General features: G+C 43.4%; 1 protein-coding gene across 3 annotated transcripts; it reads left to right on the top strand.

The window, feature by feature from the left end:
- The first annotated feature begins 369 nt into the window (after positions 1-369).
- On the top strand, positions 370-18,742 carry LOC310763635 (synaptotagmin-15-like). 3 transcript variants are annotated; one of them, XM_083616104.1, is made up of 11 exons: positions 374-728; positions 3,088-3,232; positions 3,555-3,690; positions 8,752-8,929; positions 11,962-12,104; positions 12,534-12,829; positions 13,300-13,470; positions 15,161-15,281; positions 16,119-16,298; positions 16,394-16,533; positions 18,288-18,742. In XM_083616104.1, the coding sequence occupies exons 2-10, from the start codon at positions 3,143-3,145 to the stop codon at positions 16,525-16,527; spliced, it is 1,449 nt and encodes a 482-aa protein (XP_083472230.1). In that variant the 5' UTR covers positions 374-728; positions 3,088-3,142; the 3' UTR covers positions 16,528-16,533; positions 18,288-18,742. The 3 variants fall into 3 exon arrangements, with proteins under 3 accessions (XP_083472231.1, XP_083472232.1, XP_083472230.1); XM_083616105.1 differs by lacking the exons at positions 3,088-3,232; positions 3,555-3,690 and having other exon boundaries at positions 370-728; XM_083616106.1 differs by lacking the exons at positions 3,088-3,232; positions 3,555-3,690; positions 8,752-8,929 and having other exon boundaries at positions 371-728.
- The last annotated feature ends 110 nt before the right edge of the window (positions 18,743-18,852 follow it).

The following is an 18,852-nucleotide window of genomic DNA, read 5'->3' as shown; positions in this document are numbered from 1 at the left end:
TAGCCTTTAATTGGATCAAGGTTACGTCAAACTATCAAAGAAATCTCTTATTTTTCCACTTACTTGAGAAAAACCAAACAGCATATCCCAAAAAGGCCTCGGGGGCTTTGTTTCAAAATACAAGGCAAGGCAAGTTATGCTTCTGGCAGTTGGCCCCTCCATGCCAATGTTTTTTGTCAGGATGCTTTGAGGACGCCAACCCTGCGCTTTCCAGGAAGGAAGGGGTGGCTGCTGGCAGAGCACCACTTACATTGTCGCTCTCTTGGATTCCTTAGACTTGCCAGGTCTCAGCAGCCTTTGAAATCTCAAGGAGCAACTTGGTGACCAGGAGGAGGAGCTGTTTATTTATTCAACATCCACAGGGAGACTAGGAGGAGAAGTAAGGAGCTGTGCAGTGCAGCCAGTCCTTGCTGCCTCCCTCCTAATCTCAGGTGATCCAGATCCATGTGGGAAAAAGTTATCAGCTGGCACCTGAGGCTGTCAGGGAAGGAGAGACGTTGAGGGTTTGCTTGGGCTTTTATTTATTTTTTTATTTGCTGCTACTGCCGGCCCCAGCCCAGATGCAACTGCCCCAGAGAAGAGGGAGAAAAGAACAGCTGCTAGGATCAAAGGACTCCGAGAGTTGAAACCTCCGTTGGGTAGATGGGAATGATGAAGCTCTAGGCTGCACAGCTGGAACATCCGTGAGAGAGAAAGTATCGCTTCTGTATTCCTAGGACCCATGTCTGGTAAGTAGCAGCACGTGGAGCTGTGGTGCGCAACTGGGGCAATTTTGCGATTGGAGAAGGGGGTGAAGGAAGAGGAGACTGCAGTGCAACTTTCATAGAATTGTGGAGCTGTAAGGGACCCCAAGGTTCCTTTATTTGGAGTCATGAAGCTCCTGTCTTTGAAAGTGTCACTGGCTTGGGCAATGCTGTTGAAAGAGGTGTTGCAGGGGGAGCAGGTGAGATCTGTACTTGCCTGTGCTTGGGAAATGCCTGGAATTTCAGCCAAGACAACCTCTTTGGAGGTGCCGATGTCTCCCTGGTGGAATGCCAGCAGCCAGGTTTAATTTCCCTGTGCAACGATTAAGCTGCCGATCCGCTATAATATGGTCTGATATTGTTTCATTAAAGCAGGCACTTCTTGGTTGTCAGATGCTTTGAGAGCTCTTTGGCAGAAAACCATTGCAATAACGAATACTAAAAGTTGCACACCGTGCACTTTTCATCTTGTGGCCAGGCGCAACTTGCAAGGGAGGTGAGGGTTCCTATATCACAGAGAGGTATGCAGAAGCAGGAAACTGATCAGAAGTAGCTCCCCCCCCCCAAAAAAAAACATGACAAGCTGAACCTGCTGAAATTCCTGCTTCTCTACACCTACTGGAGATAGAGGCAATGGACCACTGGGCTTTGTGCTTTGGAATTTTGTAACCCAGCTGTTACAGCCACAGTATTTCAGAGCAGCCTTGACAGATACATTCCAAACCCTCCCTCTTCACCTGCCTAGGGTCTGGAGCATCCTATTTCAAGAAACCTTAGATTAGAACAGGGTTAGCTTTGTAGACATTTGTTGGACTCCAGTCCCCATCCGCCTCAGTCATTGTGGCCAATGGGCAGGGGTGATAGGAACTGTGGTGTAATGCCTTCTGGAAAGCCACAGGTCACCTACCCTTGGGTTAGAAGGAGAGAATCCCAGAACCTTTGCTGTCATTTTTGTCTAAGAGGATGTTGCATCTGTATTTGAATTCTTGCATTGCTTTTACGTACACTGTCCTGGGAACATGCCTGAAGGGTGGACTAAAACACCCCTTTGATAACGTAGAACAAATAAAGCCTGTGCAGCTGCTGTAGTTTTCAATGCTACCTGTTTCTCCCCCTTGCATCATGGGCTGCCAGTGCTTTTTTTTTCCTAGAAGAAAAGGTGCCAGAACTCACCTCAAATAGACCTTTAAACTACTAGTATAGGTGACTCCCCATTTACATGGGGGTTCCGTTCTGGGCCCCTGGGTGCATACACGAAATAACTTATAATGGGGAGCCCCCTGGAGAGTCCTAGTGGCTCACAAGGAGACCCCCTCCCCTGAGCCCAAAGAGGAGGAGAGGAGGGTCTCCTTGCCAGCCAGAGGCTTGTTGAGGCTAGAGATGCTTTTCTTGGGGATGGGGAAGTGGGAAGAAAATCGTTTTTGGGTGGGGGAACTCTGCAGGATCCCACCCTTCATTCTGTAGGGAACCCATGTTTCACTCATTTCAATGCTAAGACAATGATTTGTTTGTTAAGTTAAAGATATGCTTTAAAATGTCCTTGTCTTCTAACCCGTTAGCAACGGCTTCAAAGCAGCCGGCCATACCGTTAGGCAGAGTGAGATGGTTGCTCAGGCAGCTGATTTCAGGTGTCATGACGAGGCAGCAAATTGTCAATGAGCTTGAGAATATGCAGACTTCAGCTTACAGGAGTTTGGGATGAGAGGCCAAAGCAGATAAATGAATACACAATAGATATAAAATTGTGGTGTGGATCATCCCAAAGTCCATGGAAAGGGTATTGCCGCAGGGCAAGAAACTGTGTGAACAAAATGGACCCTTTTAAATTAAAACAACAACAACACATATTACCTAACTATTGCCTGGAACGGAGCAGAAACAGAAATACAGTATGTGTGCAAATTCATCCATAAAACTGCTAGCACCTTTGCAAAGCTAAGCAGGGTCTGGTATGGCTGCAGATTGGATGAGGGACCGTGTGTTGAAATTCCTGCATTGCAGGGGGTTGGATGACCCTCGGGGTCCCTTCCAACTCTACAATTCTATGAAGTAACACACTACACGCTAACAGTACAACCCTATATATGTCAACACAGACGTAGCCAACATCATGTTCAAGGGGATTTATTACCAGGAAAGCGGGCATAGGGTTTCAGCCTAAATCAAGTGTGAAGGACCACTAGGGACCACCCCTCTATACCTTACATTTCCTACCTACTCGGATTCAAAATCAGCTCTGGCTTCCACTGGATTGCTGGCAGAGACTCCGGTAGAGTAAGATGCAGCTGCACAAATTGGCATTAAAATGTCTTGCATCCATTGATAAAACGATCTTTTGATGAAGGGAAAAGAGGTGGCAACAGAGGGGCAAGTTGGAGCTCCTATCAAGCCAGAGATGGATGGAGAGGACTCCTGGAGGAGGAACCTGGATGCCTAGTGACATCAAGCCTTTGTGTGAAGGAAAGAGGCATCCTGAGCCCATGAAGGGGGTAAGGACAAGCAGGGAAGCAGATCTCAACCCCTTTACCTAAATGTTTGCTTACCTGCAAGCATGGGACGGTCCAGGAAGGGAACATCAAGAGGCTTTCCACCTTCTTCATGCCTCCCTGAGAAAACGGCTGAGTCAGAGCTGCTAGAAAAGGGATGGCCGTGCCTGAACAAGTGAAGAAAGGACTGCACTTACTATTTGCAGGAGAGCTTTTGAGTGGGTTCCCTGGCATGGACTGGGGTATTTAAAGTGTGCTTCAACACCTAATGCCCGATAAAAGCTGTTGAGTTGAGCATTCCCAATTATTGTGTCCATTTGTATAGAGGAAGAGGAGAGCAGCGGGAACGGAAGAAGTCCCTTTGACATGCCCTGCCGCTGGATGCCCAACATTAACCATTAAGACTTTTCGAACAACTAGCATCCTGGATCATGAAGCGAGATGTTACGAACAGCTATTAAGTGATCATATTTTATTTAAGCGAATTGCTTGCTGGTGCTTAATGATGTTTTCTCAATATCTGGAAGACAGCCCATTGTTCTTAATAACTCATTAAGGTTGAAAACTGCTATCCGCCAGGAAACATCTCCCATGCATGGTGGCATTGAAGCTAGAATTCAGCAGGATGTGAAAGGATAAAGTGGCAGTTTGGAGTTGAAAAGTGGTTTTTGACAGAATGGTTGTGCAGGTGAGCATTGCTTGAGGCATGAGCCTTGGTCAGGGATTCAGCCTTCCTCTGAGATTTAGGAGGAACACATTCTTCCCATGGACAGCATAAGACAGTTGTAGTCAGATTTGCCTATGCTCCCCCATCTATGAAGACTTCTGATTGGTTGCTTGCCTTGTGACAGGTACAAAGCTACTTCCCCTCTCTTGGCTGGAACAATGCTGGAGGAGAAATTGGCACCAAATAAAGCACATTTTTTAAAATCCAAACATTTAAACAGGACATGCCAGGGGCCTGAAAACCCAGATATGATTTGAAACCAGATATGAGTGTTATTAGAAGAGTGGAAGCGTTGGCTTTGATTGTTCGGTCAATCAGTATGCACACTTCTGACTTTTGTAGTTGGTTTGGGAGGATTTGTGATCTGTGGTTTAGTGGAGCAGGAAGGGCAGGTGCAGAATTATTATTATTATTATCGCAGATGATACCATTGCAAGACTGGTAATTGCCAGTGCTGTGACTTTGGGGCAGGGGAAAGGAATGGAAAGGCAGGCCTGGCCTGGTTTGGCACACGGTCCCTTTGTTAGGCAGGCTTAGACCAGTGGTTCTCAAAAAGTGTGGCAGGAGAGAATGGCAAGTGTGGCAAGAAGATTCCAGGACAATCAATATTATATTTTAGGAAAGAGTCATGTTCTTATGTAGCTGCATTGTTTCATACTTTCCAAATGTCCCGTGATCATATTATAAAGCAGTTGTGTGCTATGTTATAAATAACGGGTAGGCAAACTAAGGCCTGGGGCCCGGATCCAGCCCAATCGCCTTCTAAATCCAGCCTGCGGACGGTCCAGGAATCAGCGTGTTTTTACATGTAGATTGTGTCCTTTTATTTAAAATGCATCTCTGGGTTATTTATGGGGCATAGGAATTGGTTCATTATTATCTTTTTCAAAATATTGCCCGACCCCCCCACCAGTTCTGAGGGACAGTGGACTGGCCCCCTGCTGAAAAAGTTTGCTGACCCTTGTTATAAATCAAGCACTTCTATGAATTGCTTCTTTTCGTTCTGCAATGTATTTCTATTCAATAAAAAGTTTGGTGTGGCGCAAGCAAATCTTTATTCTGAAAGCGTAGCCCAGAGAAAAACGATCAGCTTAGACGGTGAGCGGGCCAAGCTCAGCCAGTGAAATTGATGGTTGATTTGGACTGTGACCCCCGACCAAAGTCCAACATACTAAACACTATATCCCAGCTCATGCATATTTTTACTCTCCTTTGGGGTATAGCAATGGACTCTCACAGGGTCATGAGAAGCTATACCAAGTCTGTTATGTACTGAGTTGAATAGGATCCAAAATGCAGCAGTCTGATTGGTCCTAGAACAATAGGATCCAAAATGCAGCAGTCTGATTGGTCCTAGAACAATAGGATTCAGAATGCAGCAGTCTGATTGGTCCTAGAACAATGCAGCAGTATGATTGGTCCGCAGGAGCCACCCAATCCAGCTCCAGGTGGAAGTGAATCCACAACCTGATTGACCTACAGGAGAATCCTGGAATTAGCCAATCATGTGCAGCTCATTGTGTAAATAATGTATATAAAGCAGATATTGTGGGGGAACTTCCATTCCTCCTCACCACTATGAGCTGAATAAAGAGCATGAAATCCACTCTTGACTCCGAGTATATTTCATAGTCCATTGGTTCATTGAGCTCAGAACTGTCCATACTGCCTGGCAGAGGCTCTCCAGGGTTTTAGACAGGGCATGTTTCCAGCCCCCTTGAATATTCCAGGGATTGAACCTAGGACCTTCTCCGTGCAAAGCAGATGAGCTATGATGCCCTCCAGGTGTTGTTGGACTGCAACTCCCATCATCCCTGACGATTGGTGGTGCTTGCTGGGGCAGATGGGAAATGTAGTCCCACAAACATCCGGAAACTGATGTTCTGCTGAAGGCTGCTGCTGCCTGTCTCCTCCTCCATGCCCAGTGCGCATATTTGCAAATAAACGGATGTTGCCAAATACTGCAGAATTCCCATCCAGAAGGAAAACGCAGGGAAATTTTGGAACAAGAAGGAGACAAATTGAAATTGCAGAGCTTTGAGAAATTAAAAGATAAAGTGCGAGACTGGCTTCACTATTATCAAATAAGGGAGGCTTATAATTTGGACAAAAAAATTGGCTTCCAGGTGGAAAAATCAAAATTGGAAACAGAACTGTTAGATCCCAAAACAAAGATACTTTCAAGAATGTATAACTTGCTGTTGAAATGGAATACTCAGGATGAAACGGTTAAATCTGCTATGATTAAATGGGCACAAGATGTTGGACATAACATTATGTTTGCTGACTGGGAACAGTTGTGGACCACAGGTATGAAATTTACGGCATGTAATGCCTTAAGAGAGAATATTATGAAAATGATATACAGGTGGTACATGACACCAGTCAAGCTTGCAAAAATCTATCATTTGCCCGATAATAAATGTTGGAAATGTAAAGAAAATGAAGGTATATTCTTTCACCTTTGGTGGACGTGCCCAAAGATTAAGGCTTTCTGGGAGATGATCTATAATGAAATGAAAAAGGTATTTAAATATACCTTCCTGAAGAAACCAGAGGCCTTCCTCCTGGGCATAGTCGGCCAATTGGTGCCAAAGAAGGATAGAACTTTCTTTATGTATGCTACAACAGCAGCAAAAATACTCATTGCAAAGTATTGGAAGACACAAGATCTACCCACCCTGGAAGAGTGGCAGATGAAGGTGATGGACTATATGGAACTGGTGGAAATGACTGGCAGAATCCGAGACCAGGGAGAAGAGTTGGTGGAAGAAGACTGGAAGAAATTTAAAGACTATTTGCAGAAACATTGTAAAATTAATGAATGTTAAAATGATGTTTGATTGAAATTAAGTGGCCTTAGCAACAAGGTTAATAAGAATATGTAAAAATGGATTGATAACGGATGAAAATATAAAGTTATAATATGTTAAGATATAGAGTTAAGATAAATGAAAGAGGGTAAGGATTTGCTGAACTAACCATGTGAACGGGAATACAAAAAAGGGAGGTGTGAGGAGGTCAGGGAAATAAGCAAACGAAATTTAAGATATGAAAGAATTGACTTGTTTTTAATTATTTTCTGTTTACTTTTTATGTATTTTGTAACTTTTTTCTTTGTATTTTTTGTATTTTTTCTTGTTGTTTTTTTTTGCTTTTTTAAATTCTGTAATTCTCTTCTTTTTGTAAAACTTCAATAAATATCTTTTTTTTTAAAAAAAGGAAAATGCAGCAATGCTCTTGGAACGTCACTTTGCTTGGGGAAATATGCAGTGAATAACAAAACAATGCCCTGTTTCTCAACAACATGCGTGTTTTAAAAAGAAGTCATGCCCATTTCCCCCTTTGCACAGAAGTTCCCACATTATTTTTTAGTGCTAGCTGCCTTCCTGATTTATTTCCTGATTTGTATTGCCTCATTCTTGGATCAGATAGGGCAAACTTGCTCTTAAAAACCAGTGAGCCAAATGCTGCTTCCATTGCCAGTGGCGTAAATCCTAAGCACTTCTGCTTGGACTCTGCAAATTTACTCCGGAATTGCGGCACCGTGAATGAAAGTGCAGCTTGGCCTTGAGCCACATGGGTGGGTCAGATATGTTTAAGGATATGATTAAGCTGTGGGCAAAGAATTGGTCACGTCACACTTGCGTAAATGTCAAGTTCTGCACCTCTTCAAGCGCACACAGTGCAGGCTGTATTATGCTGCACTGTCACAGATATTGTAGCTAATGGTACAGGCAGAGGGATTATTCCACTGATCATTCTGTCTACCAGACACCTTATTACTGCTGTGTGGACTCTGATTTATGTTTGGGCCCTCGCCTCCACCTGGAAAAGAAGACACAGTACACATTTGCACGTGGCACAAAGTGTATGCAAATCTTACGTGAATTTGTGTCTTCATTTGCAAGTGGCTAAAAAAATATTATGCAAAACTTGAAATTTAGCCATTGAGAGGCCTAAACATTATCTTATTATTGTACAGTGGTACCTCGGGTTAAGTACTTAATTCATTCTAGAGGTCCGTACTTAACCTGAAACTGTTCTTAACCTGAAGCACCACTTTAGCTAATGGGGCCTCCTGCTGCTGCCACGCCGCCGGAGCACGATTTCTGTTCTCATCCTGAAGCAAAGTTCTTAACCTGAAGCACTATTTCTGGGTTAGCGGAGTCTGTAACCTGAAGCGTATGTAACCTGAAGCGTATGTAACCCGAGGTACCACTGGACATTAATCTATGCTCCCTGCTGGCATCTCTGGGTGGAAGTATACATGACAAAGTTCTCTTATGCTCTTCCTTGATCACCAAGATCTTCAGATGGGGCATTTCTGGTGGCTCCCCATGGCCCTGAGGTTCAGCTGGCTTTTGTGAGGGACTGAGCCTTTAGTGTGGCAGGCTGTGCCTTATGGGAACGCTCTGCAAGTAGATGTCCATCATTAAACCACCTAGACGTTTGTACTATGCGTGGAAGGTGAACTGATTCTGCTACTGCACTGTTGCAGCTGGGGTTGGGGCCTTGCATACAAGAGAACGACCCAATTCCTGTGACTCTACTGCCATGCACCAGCCTGCTGCTCATTCACATTAAACCATAATTTGGTACTCTCACTGCACAAGAAACATGAACCAACTTTAATTATGCAGCCTGAATCTCCTGGCTTGTGAATGAGTCCCACCTGAAAATAGTGACAGTCTGGAAGTTCCATGTTCTAAATGTAAGCTTCCATTGTAAAATGAACATCTGAAATCTTTTGCTCACTGAAGTGTTGGTGTGTGTGTGTTTTTTGCTCAATCAGAACAAGTAGCTGCTGTTGCTGGAGGTGTGGTCGGAGGCATTCTTCTATTGCTCCTTCTTGGGATAGCAGTATACCTCTTTTGGAAGAATGTGTACTTCAAGGCTTCTTATGAAGAACTTACTAATCCCGCTTCCCCAGTCCAGGCACCAGTTCGTCTGCAGGAGCCAAGTGTTGCAAGGTAAATAGTGTATTTTATTTTACAGTGGAACCTCTGGTTACGAACTTAATTTGTTCTGGAGGTCCATTCTTAAGCTGAAACCATTCTTATCCTGAGGCGCGCCTCTGGCGTGTGATTTCCGTTTGCATCCTGGGGCAAAGTTTGCAACCAGGAGCAGCTACTTCAGGTTAGCAGAGCTCATAACCTGAAGTGTTCGTAACCAGAAGCGTTCATAACCAGAGGTACCGCTGTACTTTATTTTTACGTCTACTGTCGGTTATCAGATTCTAAACCATGGGGCAGAACATGCAACAAGAGACCCAGATTGTCAGTGGCGAACCCATTCCAGTGATCCACTGTTTATAGATCCCATGAACCAATGATCTTTGCCACTGGTTGTGTAGAACCAAATGGTGAAAATGTGTACCTTTTGATGTGCTTTATTTATTGTTTATGACTTTTGTTAAGTTGGTAATTATGTAAATCTTGTCATTCTGTAAGCCCCCTTGAACATTGTTTTCACTATGGAAAATGGTGATGATGATGATGAAAATGTTCCGGAAGGCCTGCAAACGCCATCTTGGCTGTCAAGATAACCCCGAAACTACCATAATTGATATCAAAGCAAGTGAATAAATATATGTAAGCTCATTCTTACATATATTTGAAAGAATATTTGAAATATTTGAAAGAATGAGCTTAGATATATTTATTTATTCACTTGCTTTGATATGTGCTTTGGCTTGCTTTGATGCCCTGCTTATCTGTGGATTTGGGAAGCTTGGTGATTGGACTAGGGACAGGAGCTAGTCGTGAGATTTGGATACATGCCACCTATGCCCTCATCAGCAGGTGAACTGATAGGAGGTTCTGGCCAAATTGACATAGGCTGTTTTTGTGCAAGGTAATGATGCATAGATGCTTTCTTGGGCAAGTCATTACAACCTCTTGCTACTTTGGTGTCTATCCTGAGTCTGTGCTATAAGTGCACTCCTTCTTCTAATAAAGCACTGGAATTGAAAACTCTGACATTTTATTTTATTTTATTTATTTATTTTATATACCACCCTACCCACAGGTCTCAGGGCAGTTCACAGAATAAATCAAAATGTAAAACCACAAAATGCATAATCAAAATAAGAGTAACAACCACCCAATAACACACACACACACCCATCATTCCACTGCTCTTGGCATGACAATCCTGCTTTCAATAAAACAGCAACATACACTTTTTAATGTGCTAAATTGCATCTCAAGTGTTTCACATTTGCCCATATAAGATGACAGAATTTATTAACTGACTAATTCTTCTACTTGGGGTGGGGGGAAATACTACACTGACAGAACACGTGGATGTGTTTCCTATTATTGCTAGTAGAAAAACAAACTAATACAAGAAACATCTTTTTTTAAAATGTGAACACAAAATTAACAGGAAACTAACCAAAATATGTTTTATATAGAATTAAGACTAGAAGAGAAATAGGGATATGTAAAGACATATTTTGTTTGAAACTAAACTGCCACGAGAGTTTATGAGGTGTCTCAAATGTAACTAAATGCTGTTATTAGTTGCTCATAAAGGCTGCTATGAGTTGACATCCTGTAGCCTTATGAGGCTTTGCCCTCGGGTGGGAAAAATATTGCTCCCGGGAAAGGGAGATGGGAGTCAACAGACACTCAAGGAATAGTTTCAGAGAAAAAGCTTTATTTCTACCATCCATGAACTGGTAGAAGGAGCAAGTGTGATAGTTCACAAAAGCATGCACGGGTTCACAGTCATGTGCACAGAGTTTATATACCTTTCCAGTTCCCTCCCCTTTTCTCCTCCTTCTTGAAGAGTCCTGCCCATGAGTTCCTCTGAGCATGAACAGAAAGCTGTCTTGGGAAAGGGGGGGTGAGAAGCCGAGGGGGTTCAGAGTGTTCAGATATGTTTCAATCTCTTGTTCTGGCATAGGTCCCGGAAAGAAAGTTGCAAGTCAAATGTACTGTTTGGCAAGGTCAACTATAGCCTGAGAAGCGACCTTTGCTACAGCAGAGCGAAATGTTTCTGATGCTTAGCTAATGCCTTTTAGCTGCTGAGAAAAATGATTTTGAAAAGCTTTGAGAAGCTTTGAGCCTGCTTTGGGGGGGGGGGTGACTTCGGGCCTAGGTGGGGCACCTGTCCTCACCTCCTACAATCCTTTATGACATCCTTCTTTGGTATCCCTGCACCTCACTCACACAGGACCTCCTTTGGGCCTATGGATCAGGACATTAGTCCCACCTCTGTTCCAGCATCACTCGGGTAACAATAAGTGGATTGTTGCAGTATGGTATGCCTCCATCCATTCCCCCCTCCCCTCAGTTTTCCATTCTTCCTTCCAACAGTCGGTTAGCATCTTGTCCGAAGCATGCTCAGTCTTCATCAGGCTCAGTCTTCTTGGGGTGGGGTGGGGTCTTCCCCCCCCTTTGGTCCCCCCCCGAATAAAACCACTTTTGATACTTCTGTACACATCAGACTTTCTCCAAGTATTCTCTTTTTTATGGGGGTGCTGTTTTTGCTGCACAAGAACTAACACTTGAAGATCTAAGATGATAGATAGATAGATAGATAGATAGATAGATAGATAGATGATAGATAGACAGACAGAGTTCAAATTCTAAATGAAAGGTATTGTTTATGTGTGGAAATACCTGGTTGTCTCCCACTCCCTTTAAAAATTATTCTGATTTAGGGTAGAAGAGTTGCACTTATTGTCTTAACTGTTTTTCTTTTTAATAATAAAAAAATAGTTCCTCAAAACCAAGGAACTATTTTTGTATTTTAAAAAAAAAATAATTTGTTTACCATATTCTTTGCATTTCCACTAGATGCGTGCATGTGTATAAATGATAATGCAGCCGTAGAAAATGTCTAGAAAACAATGGTCACGTTCCATCTGAAACCAAGATCGTCTACTGATTTCAGCGGAGGAATTTAAGCGCACGTTTAAATCGAACAATGGGTTTATTTTACACCTTTTTTGCTAGCTTGATATGACTGACTCTGGTAGTTGTCTTTTCTACAGGACGAAAAGCGTCCCCTTCATCGTCCCACCAAAATTTCACAGGCAAGCTTGGATTGATATGATAAATGGAGAACAAATTCAGGAGGATAGTGACCTCTATGTCACCCCTGACTCTGGGCCTCGATCTTCTTTCCATTCCTTAGGTAGGTTGATACTATTTGAATGAGTAAACTGGAATACAGAGTGTTAGAAATCTGGAAGCAGAATTGGAATTTGTCTGAACTACAGATGGGGTCTGTTGTGGGACCAGTGCAGGTTGTGGAGGCTGTATACTGTTGGTGGAAGGAATAATGCATAAAAGGCATCATGTTTCCCCCCAGATGAACCTAGTGTTGTTACAGTTTGAATCTAAACCGTTGTGCCAAAAGGTCAACACATAGTCTTACTCGTGTAATAATAATAATAATAATAATAATAATAATAATAATAATAATAATAACAACAACATAAAAATACATTCACTGTAGTTTCACAGTTTGCAGAGGTATGCAGGTTCGTACAGGAACATTCCATTTTGTAGATCTGATATTCTTAACTCAAAGGATCTGGGTTGTTTCTTCCTCTCTGTGAAGCTGGCGCATACCTTGTCGGAGCCATCAACCCAGAGCTGTACAGATTTCCCGAAGACAAGAGCGAAACAGACTTCCCAGAGGGTAACATTGGTCGGCTTTGGTTCTCAGTGGAATACGAACAAGAATCGGAAAGGCTCCTCGTCTCCCTGATCAAAGCCCGGAAGTTGCAGTCTCCTTCCAGCTCCTGCAACCCCTTGGTGAAAATCTACCTGCTGCCTGACGAGAGGCGCTATCTGCAGTCTAAGACCAAGCGCAAAAATCTCAACCCCCAGTTTGATGAGAATTTTGTTTTCCAAGTAAGCTTTCATGTCAGTGGAATATTACATTGATGCCGGCCCGGCCCTCCGTGAGGCAAAGTGTGGCAACTGCCTCAGGTGGCAAATTCTGAGGGGCAGAGCATGGCTAGAACTGTGTGTCATGTGGTCTGTCCTATAACCCCCAAGCTAGCTTTCTGTCCTACAGTGTGGTGGAGGACTCTGTTCCTTCAACCAGTGCTGAAGTAAAATGCAGCTACCAGTCTTGTCAGATTTTGTGCACAGAATGGGGAATGCACCATCTTGTCCTTTGCCTCAGGCAGCAAAATAGCCTGCGCTGCTCCTGTTTTGATGTGATGTTGTAGATTCTTGCCTCCCATACTCCTGATAACTGAGATCCAAACTATACATTACACACACGCTTCTCTCGAAGTGGTCAACTGGGAGATTATTTACTGGGGGAAATGAGACAGTTTAACCTCATTTGCAATGTTCTGTTTGCTACTATCCAGATTTCCAGTAGCGCCTTATACCAAAGGACACTGAAGTTTTGTGTCTACCATGTTGACAAACAGAAGAAACACATTCTCTTAGGCCAAGTAATATTCCCTTTGAAAAATGAATCCTTTACTGGTGATAGCAAAGTCATCGTCTGGAGAGATCTGGAAGCCGATACCCTTGAGGTAGGTGATTCATTAAAGCTTAAATCATTATCCTACCTTGAGTGTAGATAGGGGTGTTCTAGAAAACTCAGCACACACTAAAGTGTCAGATGGGATGAGCTAAGAAAATGTAAAAACACAGGGCAATCCTACACATATGTACTTCCCATTGAATTCAGTGGTACTTTCTCCCATGTAAGGAAGATTGCCACCTTGTGATTCTTGTATAGCCTGATTTGTGTATCTTAAGGGTACAGTTCAAAATGCAGATATTGCAATTGTCATTTGGCATGATCTGGCCAAGAAAGGATAAGCATTTTATGGTCCCACCCAAGGTTCAGTTCCATCGAAGTCAACAGGATGGAACTGTTTCCTGGCTCACCCCTAGATAACCAGCCCTCACCTGAATTCACATGGTAACTAAGCCCTTTCTGTGCTGCAAATTTAATCTGTCAGAATTAAAGTGAGAGCAGCCCCCTCCCCATAAATGAAAGCAGTAACCTGAGAATAAGCTTTCAGGAAGCCAGAGATCCTGGTAGAAATATTTTTTCTTGTGCTTTTGAGGTAGAACAGCTCTATTATGAGTGGAGAGATTGTTCCTTAATAAATTTGAAATGGCAGTAGAGAGTGGGAGAAAAGGCTAGAATAAATGCACATTGTACAGTTTTGGAGCAGAGGGAAATAAAAACACACCCTCTAAGGGAAAGAGATCTGCACAGATTTCCTTCCTGGATTGGGAGCTGTGTGCACAGTTTTCTGGAGCAATATTCAGATGCCCATCCAAAGCTGATACAGATCTGGTGCGAATCCATTTGCACTAACTACCTGATGTTATGAGTCCTCAGGGGCTGTAGGGGCTAGAACCCCAGACTTTTCTTTAAAAGCTCCAGATCAGGTGTGGGCAACTTTTGGCTCTCCAGATGTTGCTCAACTCCAATTCCCATTAGTCTTAGCAAGCATGGCCCGTGGCTAGGGGTGGTTGAAATAGTTCAGCAACATCTGGAAGGCCAAAGGTTCCCCACACACCTGTTCCAGATCAACTAGTATCCTTAATGCCCTTTCCTACTGGGAGCGCATCAGACTTTTCCTTTCCGCACGTGATCAGTCTATGCATGAACCTGCCCCTTAACAGGGAAAGCAAGGTGAGGAAAGGAACCAAACTCCTCATGCCAATGACAAGTATACATATTCCTTCTGCATTTGTAAATGGGCAGGCATGGATGGCAAACCTCTTTGCCTTTTCCTAAGTTATCTCTAATATCTATTGGGCACTGTTGCACATCACTGCTCACATCCACAACATACATTTAAAGTGCATGGCTTCCCTCAAAGAATCCTGGGAACTGTAGTGTGTTAAGGGTTCTGGGAATTGAATCCTGTGAGCAGTAAGCTACAGTTCACAAAGACAATACCATATTTTTCGCCCTATAAGATGCACCGATCCCTCTTGCTCTCCTGGCTTCAGCGATAGCTGCTCAGCCTGCATTCGCTCCATAAGACACACACACATTTCCTCTTACTTTTTAGGAGGGGAAAAGTGTGTCTTATAGAGCGGAAAATACGGTATATGGTGTCAATATCCATGGTGTGGGAGAATAACCCTGCTCTTAAACTTAGTGGAGTAAGGAAAAGATTTGCTTCTTAATACTAAATTCTTGATAAAGTGCAGTTTTTACAATGCAGCTGACCAATATTCTTCTCCACCCCAAAGCTGCCTTCTGAACATGGCGACCTCCAGTTTTCTCTCAGCTACAACGACTATCTGGGCCGTCTCACGGTGGTAGTCCTGAGAGCTAAGGGCTTGAAGCTCCAGAATGAAAGACATGCTGTCGGTAAGAAACACAAAGCTTAATTGGGTTTTGTAGGAAATTAACCCTATTTACAGCACATTACTTGGGTCTCCAGCTGTTTTTGGACTACAATTCCCATCATCCCTGACCACTGGCCCTGCTGGCTACGGGTGATGGGAGTTGTAGTCCAAAAACGCCTGGAGACCCAAGTTTTGGAAACCCAAGACTGAATATTTCTGATATCAAAACAGTCCACTGTCAGGGACTGTGCAGAGGAGGAATGGTGGAGACCGCCTCCCCAGCCTGACCCTTCCAGAGAAGAAGAAGACAGTTCAGAATTACAACAGGGGTTTGAGGGAGGTCAAGCTCAGAGGCAGATGAGGGGAAAAGCTGGGAAATAATGGGAGAGGAGGAACAAGAAGCACCAGCTGACAGACACAGTGTCTTTAGAAAGCATTCCAGACCTGCCCCCTCTCCCAGAACCCAGCAAGCACTGAAAGCAGGAGAGCAAAGAGCTCAAAGGCAGAGGGCACTTTTCAGCACTTTTCAGTGATGACGCATGGAGAGAGGGAAGGGGTGGAGACTCATTTGGGGCAACGCCATTGTTCCACGAGGCTGCATTTCCAAGCTTCTCTCTGTGAATATTGAATAAAAATAAGTTGGTAAGAACTTTTCCTTGTCTCATCCGTTCCTGGCAACCTGCTGTGGGGGTTGGCTCCTCTGCCGCCTGACATCCACTTAGATAACAGAGGCTGCATTCCAAACTGTAGTTCTTTGAGGTGCAACACTTGGAGAAGGGGGTGTGGGTTGTGGATTTGTGTTCCTCTGAATACTTCCAACCTATATCGAGTGGTTTATAGCCTCATCCCCTCATTCCAGGTGTATTTGTCAAAGTGTCACTAATGAAGCATAATCAATTCATCAAAAGCAAAAAGACCACGGTTGTTCCTGCATCCTCGGATCCATTGTACAATGAGACTTTCAGCTTCAAGGTGGACCAGCAGGAGCTGGATACAGCAAGCCTGAGCCTGTCTGTGCTCCAGGATTCAGAGGGAGAAGGTAAGGAGCTGTTTTCCACTACTGCCATCTGGTTAACTGCATACTATTCTTGCATAGCATCTGATGACTTTTCTCCTTTCTCCTTCCTGTTTTAGAAACTTCGCTGGGCCGTGTGGTTGTTGGGCCTTTCATGTACACCAGGGGCAAGGAACTGGAGCACTGGAATGAAATGATCAGTAAGCCCAAGGAGTTGGTGAAGAGGTGGCATGCTCTGTCTCTTAGCACCTGAAAGGTGGTGAGCACTCTTGCAAGGGATACCTGTAGCAAAGAGCTTTCTGCTGTGCTGTCTCCAGAACAGGTTCTTCAGATGTATCCTCAGCTTATGCCCATCACAGATGTTGGGTGACGTAGTGATCAAGACAGTTGACAAGGATGCTAAAAGCGCCAGATTTCAAGGCAGCGTGGCACCTCAGATCTGCTCGTTTGCAAAGTGGAATTTGATCCTTAAAATTAGGCGAGCCCCCAAATTAGCGTGAGAGTGTTGGCCACATATACCATAGACCACTGAAATTTCATAGAATTGCAGAGTTGGAAACGACCCAAGGGTCATGTAGTCCAACCCCCTGCACTGCAGGAATCTCAACTAGATTCTACATGACAGATGACTATCCAGCCTCTGCTTAAAAACCTCCAAGGAAGGAGAATCCACCACCTCTTGTGGAAGTCTATGCCACTGTTAAACAGCTGTTACTGTCCGAAAGCTCTTCCTGATGCTTAGTCAGAATCTCCTTCCTTGTAAATTGAATCCATTGGTTCAGATCCAAGCCTCTGGAGCAGGAGAAAACAAGCTGCATCCTATGTGACAGCCCTTTAAATGTTTGAAGATGGCTATCCTATCTCCTCTCAGGCTCCCCTTTACCAAGCTAAACATACCCAATTCCCTCATCCGTTCCTCATAAGGCTTGGTTTCCAGACCCTTTATCATCTTGGTCCCCCTCCTCTGTACACACATTCCAGCTTCTCAATATCCTTCTTAAATTGTGGTGTCCAGAAATGGACACAGTACTCCAGATCTGACCAAGACAGAATAGGGCAAGAACATAAGATTCTACTGGCTTGATCCCTGTATTTTAAACCCTTCGTTAGGAAGCACTGTGCCATTAAGAGTTTCCTTAGCAATATCAATTAATCAAATGTATTAGGAGGTAAGTGCATTAAGGATATAATTGAGCACAGAAGGCATGTTATGAAAGCTAGTTGGAGGCACCACATCTGCAGCGTTCTGGCTTTGGAATCTCTGGCCTCATTTATTAGAGCCATTTCCATTATCTCACTGGTCTGAGGCAGGTGGACAAAGCTTCTGCACTGTTCCGTCTCTCTGAGAAGATGGATTCTGCTTCAGGTTGGCTAAAGGATTGTTTCATCAGTCACAAGCAGAATGATCATGGATTATACTAGTGCAGGCTTGCTAAATCACCAGGCTGTGTGCATGTGTTGTGCTAATGCAAAATAGTGAAAAGGAAAAAAAAGGGAAGCATTATCCAAAGTTCCTGTTTGAGTCTAGTCTTTCTGTTTAGGTCAGAAAAAAAAAATTCAAGCTGTGACCATTTGTTATGTTCTCCTAAAGTCGTGCGCAAGCCACTTTTTAAAAAATCAGAAAAGGTAATTTAATTTCAGTAACTCACTCGAGAGTTCAGCTCGTGATATTTTCTAATCATTAAATTATTCTTCAGTGAAGGAAAAAAAGAAAATGAGGAAATGAAACAGGCTTCCCTTTGAAGCAGGATGCAGTGTTAATTAATGTGAAGCATGAAAGCACCAGACTTCAATCTTGGTTTCCATTGTAATTCTGAGTTGTATCTGCCAAAGTCATACTTGGGATGTGTGCACATTGCAGCCAGACAATTTATTTTTTCACTTTGTTTTGAAGCTGGTTTTGGGGGGGAAACACATCACACACATATATATTGTTGATTAAAACAGTGAACTAACAAAAACAATTAAAGAGGAGAGAAAATGAATAATAAAACTTTTTTTTTCTAATTACAGACTCCATATGGGAATGTGACCTCCACTGTTGGCAGCAAAATGCCTCAGAATACCAGTTCCTGGGAATCAAAGGTGGAAAGTGGGGAGTTGTGCTCAGGTCCTACTTTTGGGCATCTGGGTTGGCTGTTGTGAGAACAGAATGCTGGACTAGATGGGTCATTTGCCTGATTCAACAGAGCTCTTACATTCTTACAAAGGAAGTGAAAATCAAGTTTATTTATGTGCTGTTCTTACCGTCAGAGCAAGCTGAGAGCAGTTACTTGGTTTTTGCTTGAAATGAAGCACCGGTCATGTCTTGGGGTCAGTTATGCTTTGGTTATTAGTCTGTAATGTCTTGCATTATGTTAAAACAAGTGCTGTGAAGCCTTAGAAACAATGCATTTCCCTTGTCCCTTTCCTGTGTCTGTTATTATATATAAAAATACATTTTATGTGATTAAAAACAATTTGAACCAGTGTGTTATTCTGGTAACTGTAGTCTGCTTCTCGTAAGATGCTAGGCTCTGTTTAGTGAGTTGGTGTCAGTTTAGGGTTGCTTCCTGCTGGTTCCTTATCATAGGACTGA

This window comes from Podarcis filfolensis, assembly GCF_964270895.1.
Source record: "Podarcis filfolensis genome assembly, chromosome: 5".
Lineage (NCBI taxonomy): Eukaryota > Metazoa > Chordata > Lepidosauria > Squamata > Lacertidae > Podarcis > Podarcis filfolensis.
Note: the sequence above shows the minus strand (reverse complement) of the source record. Positions and strands in the feature narration are given on the sequence as shown.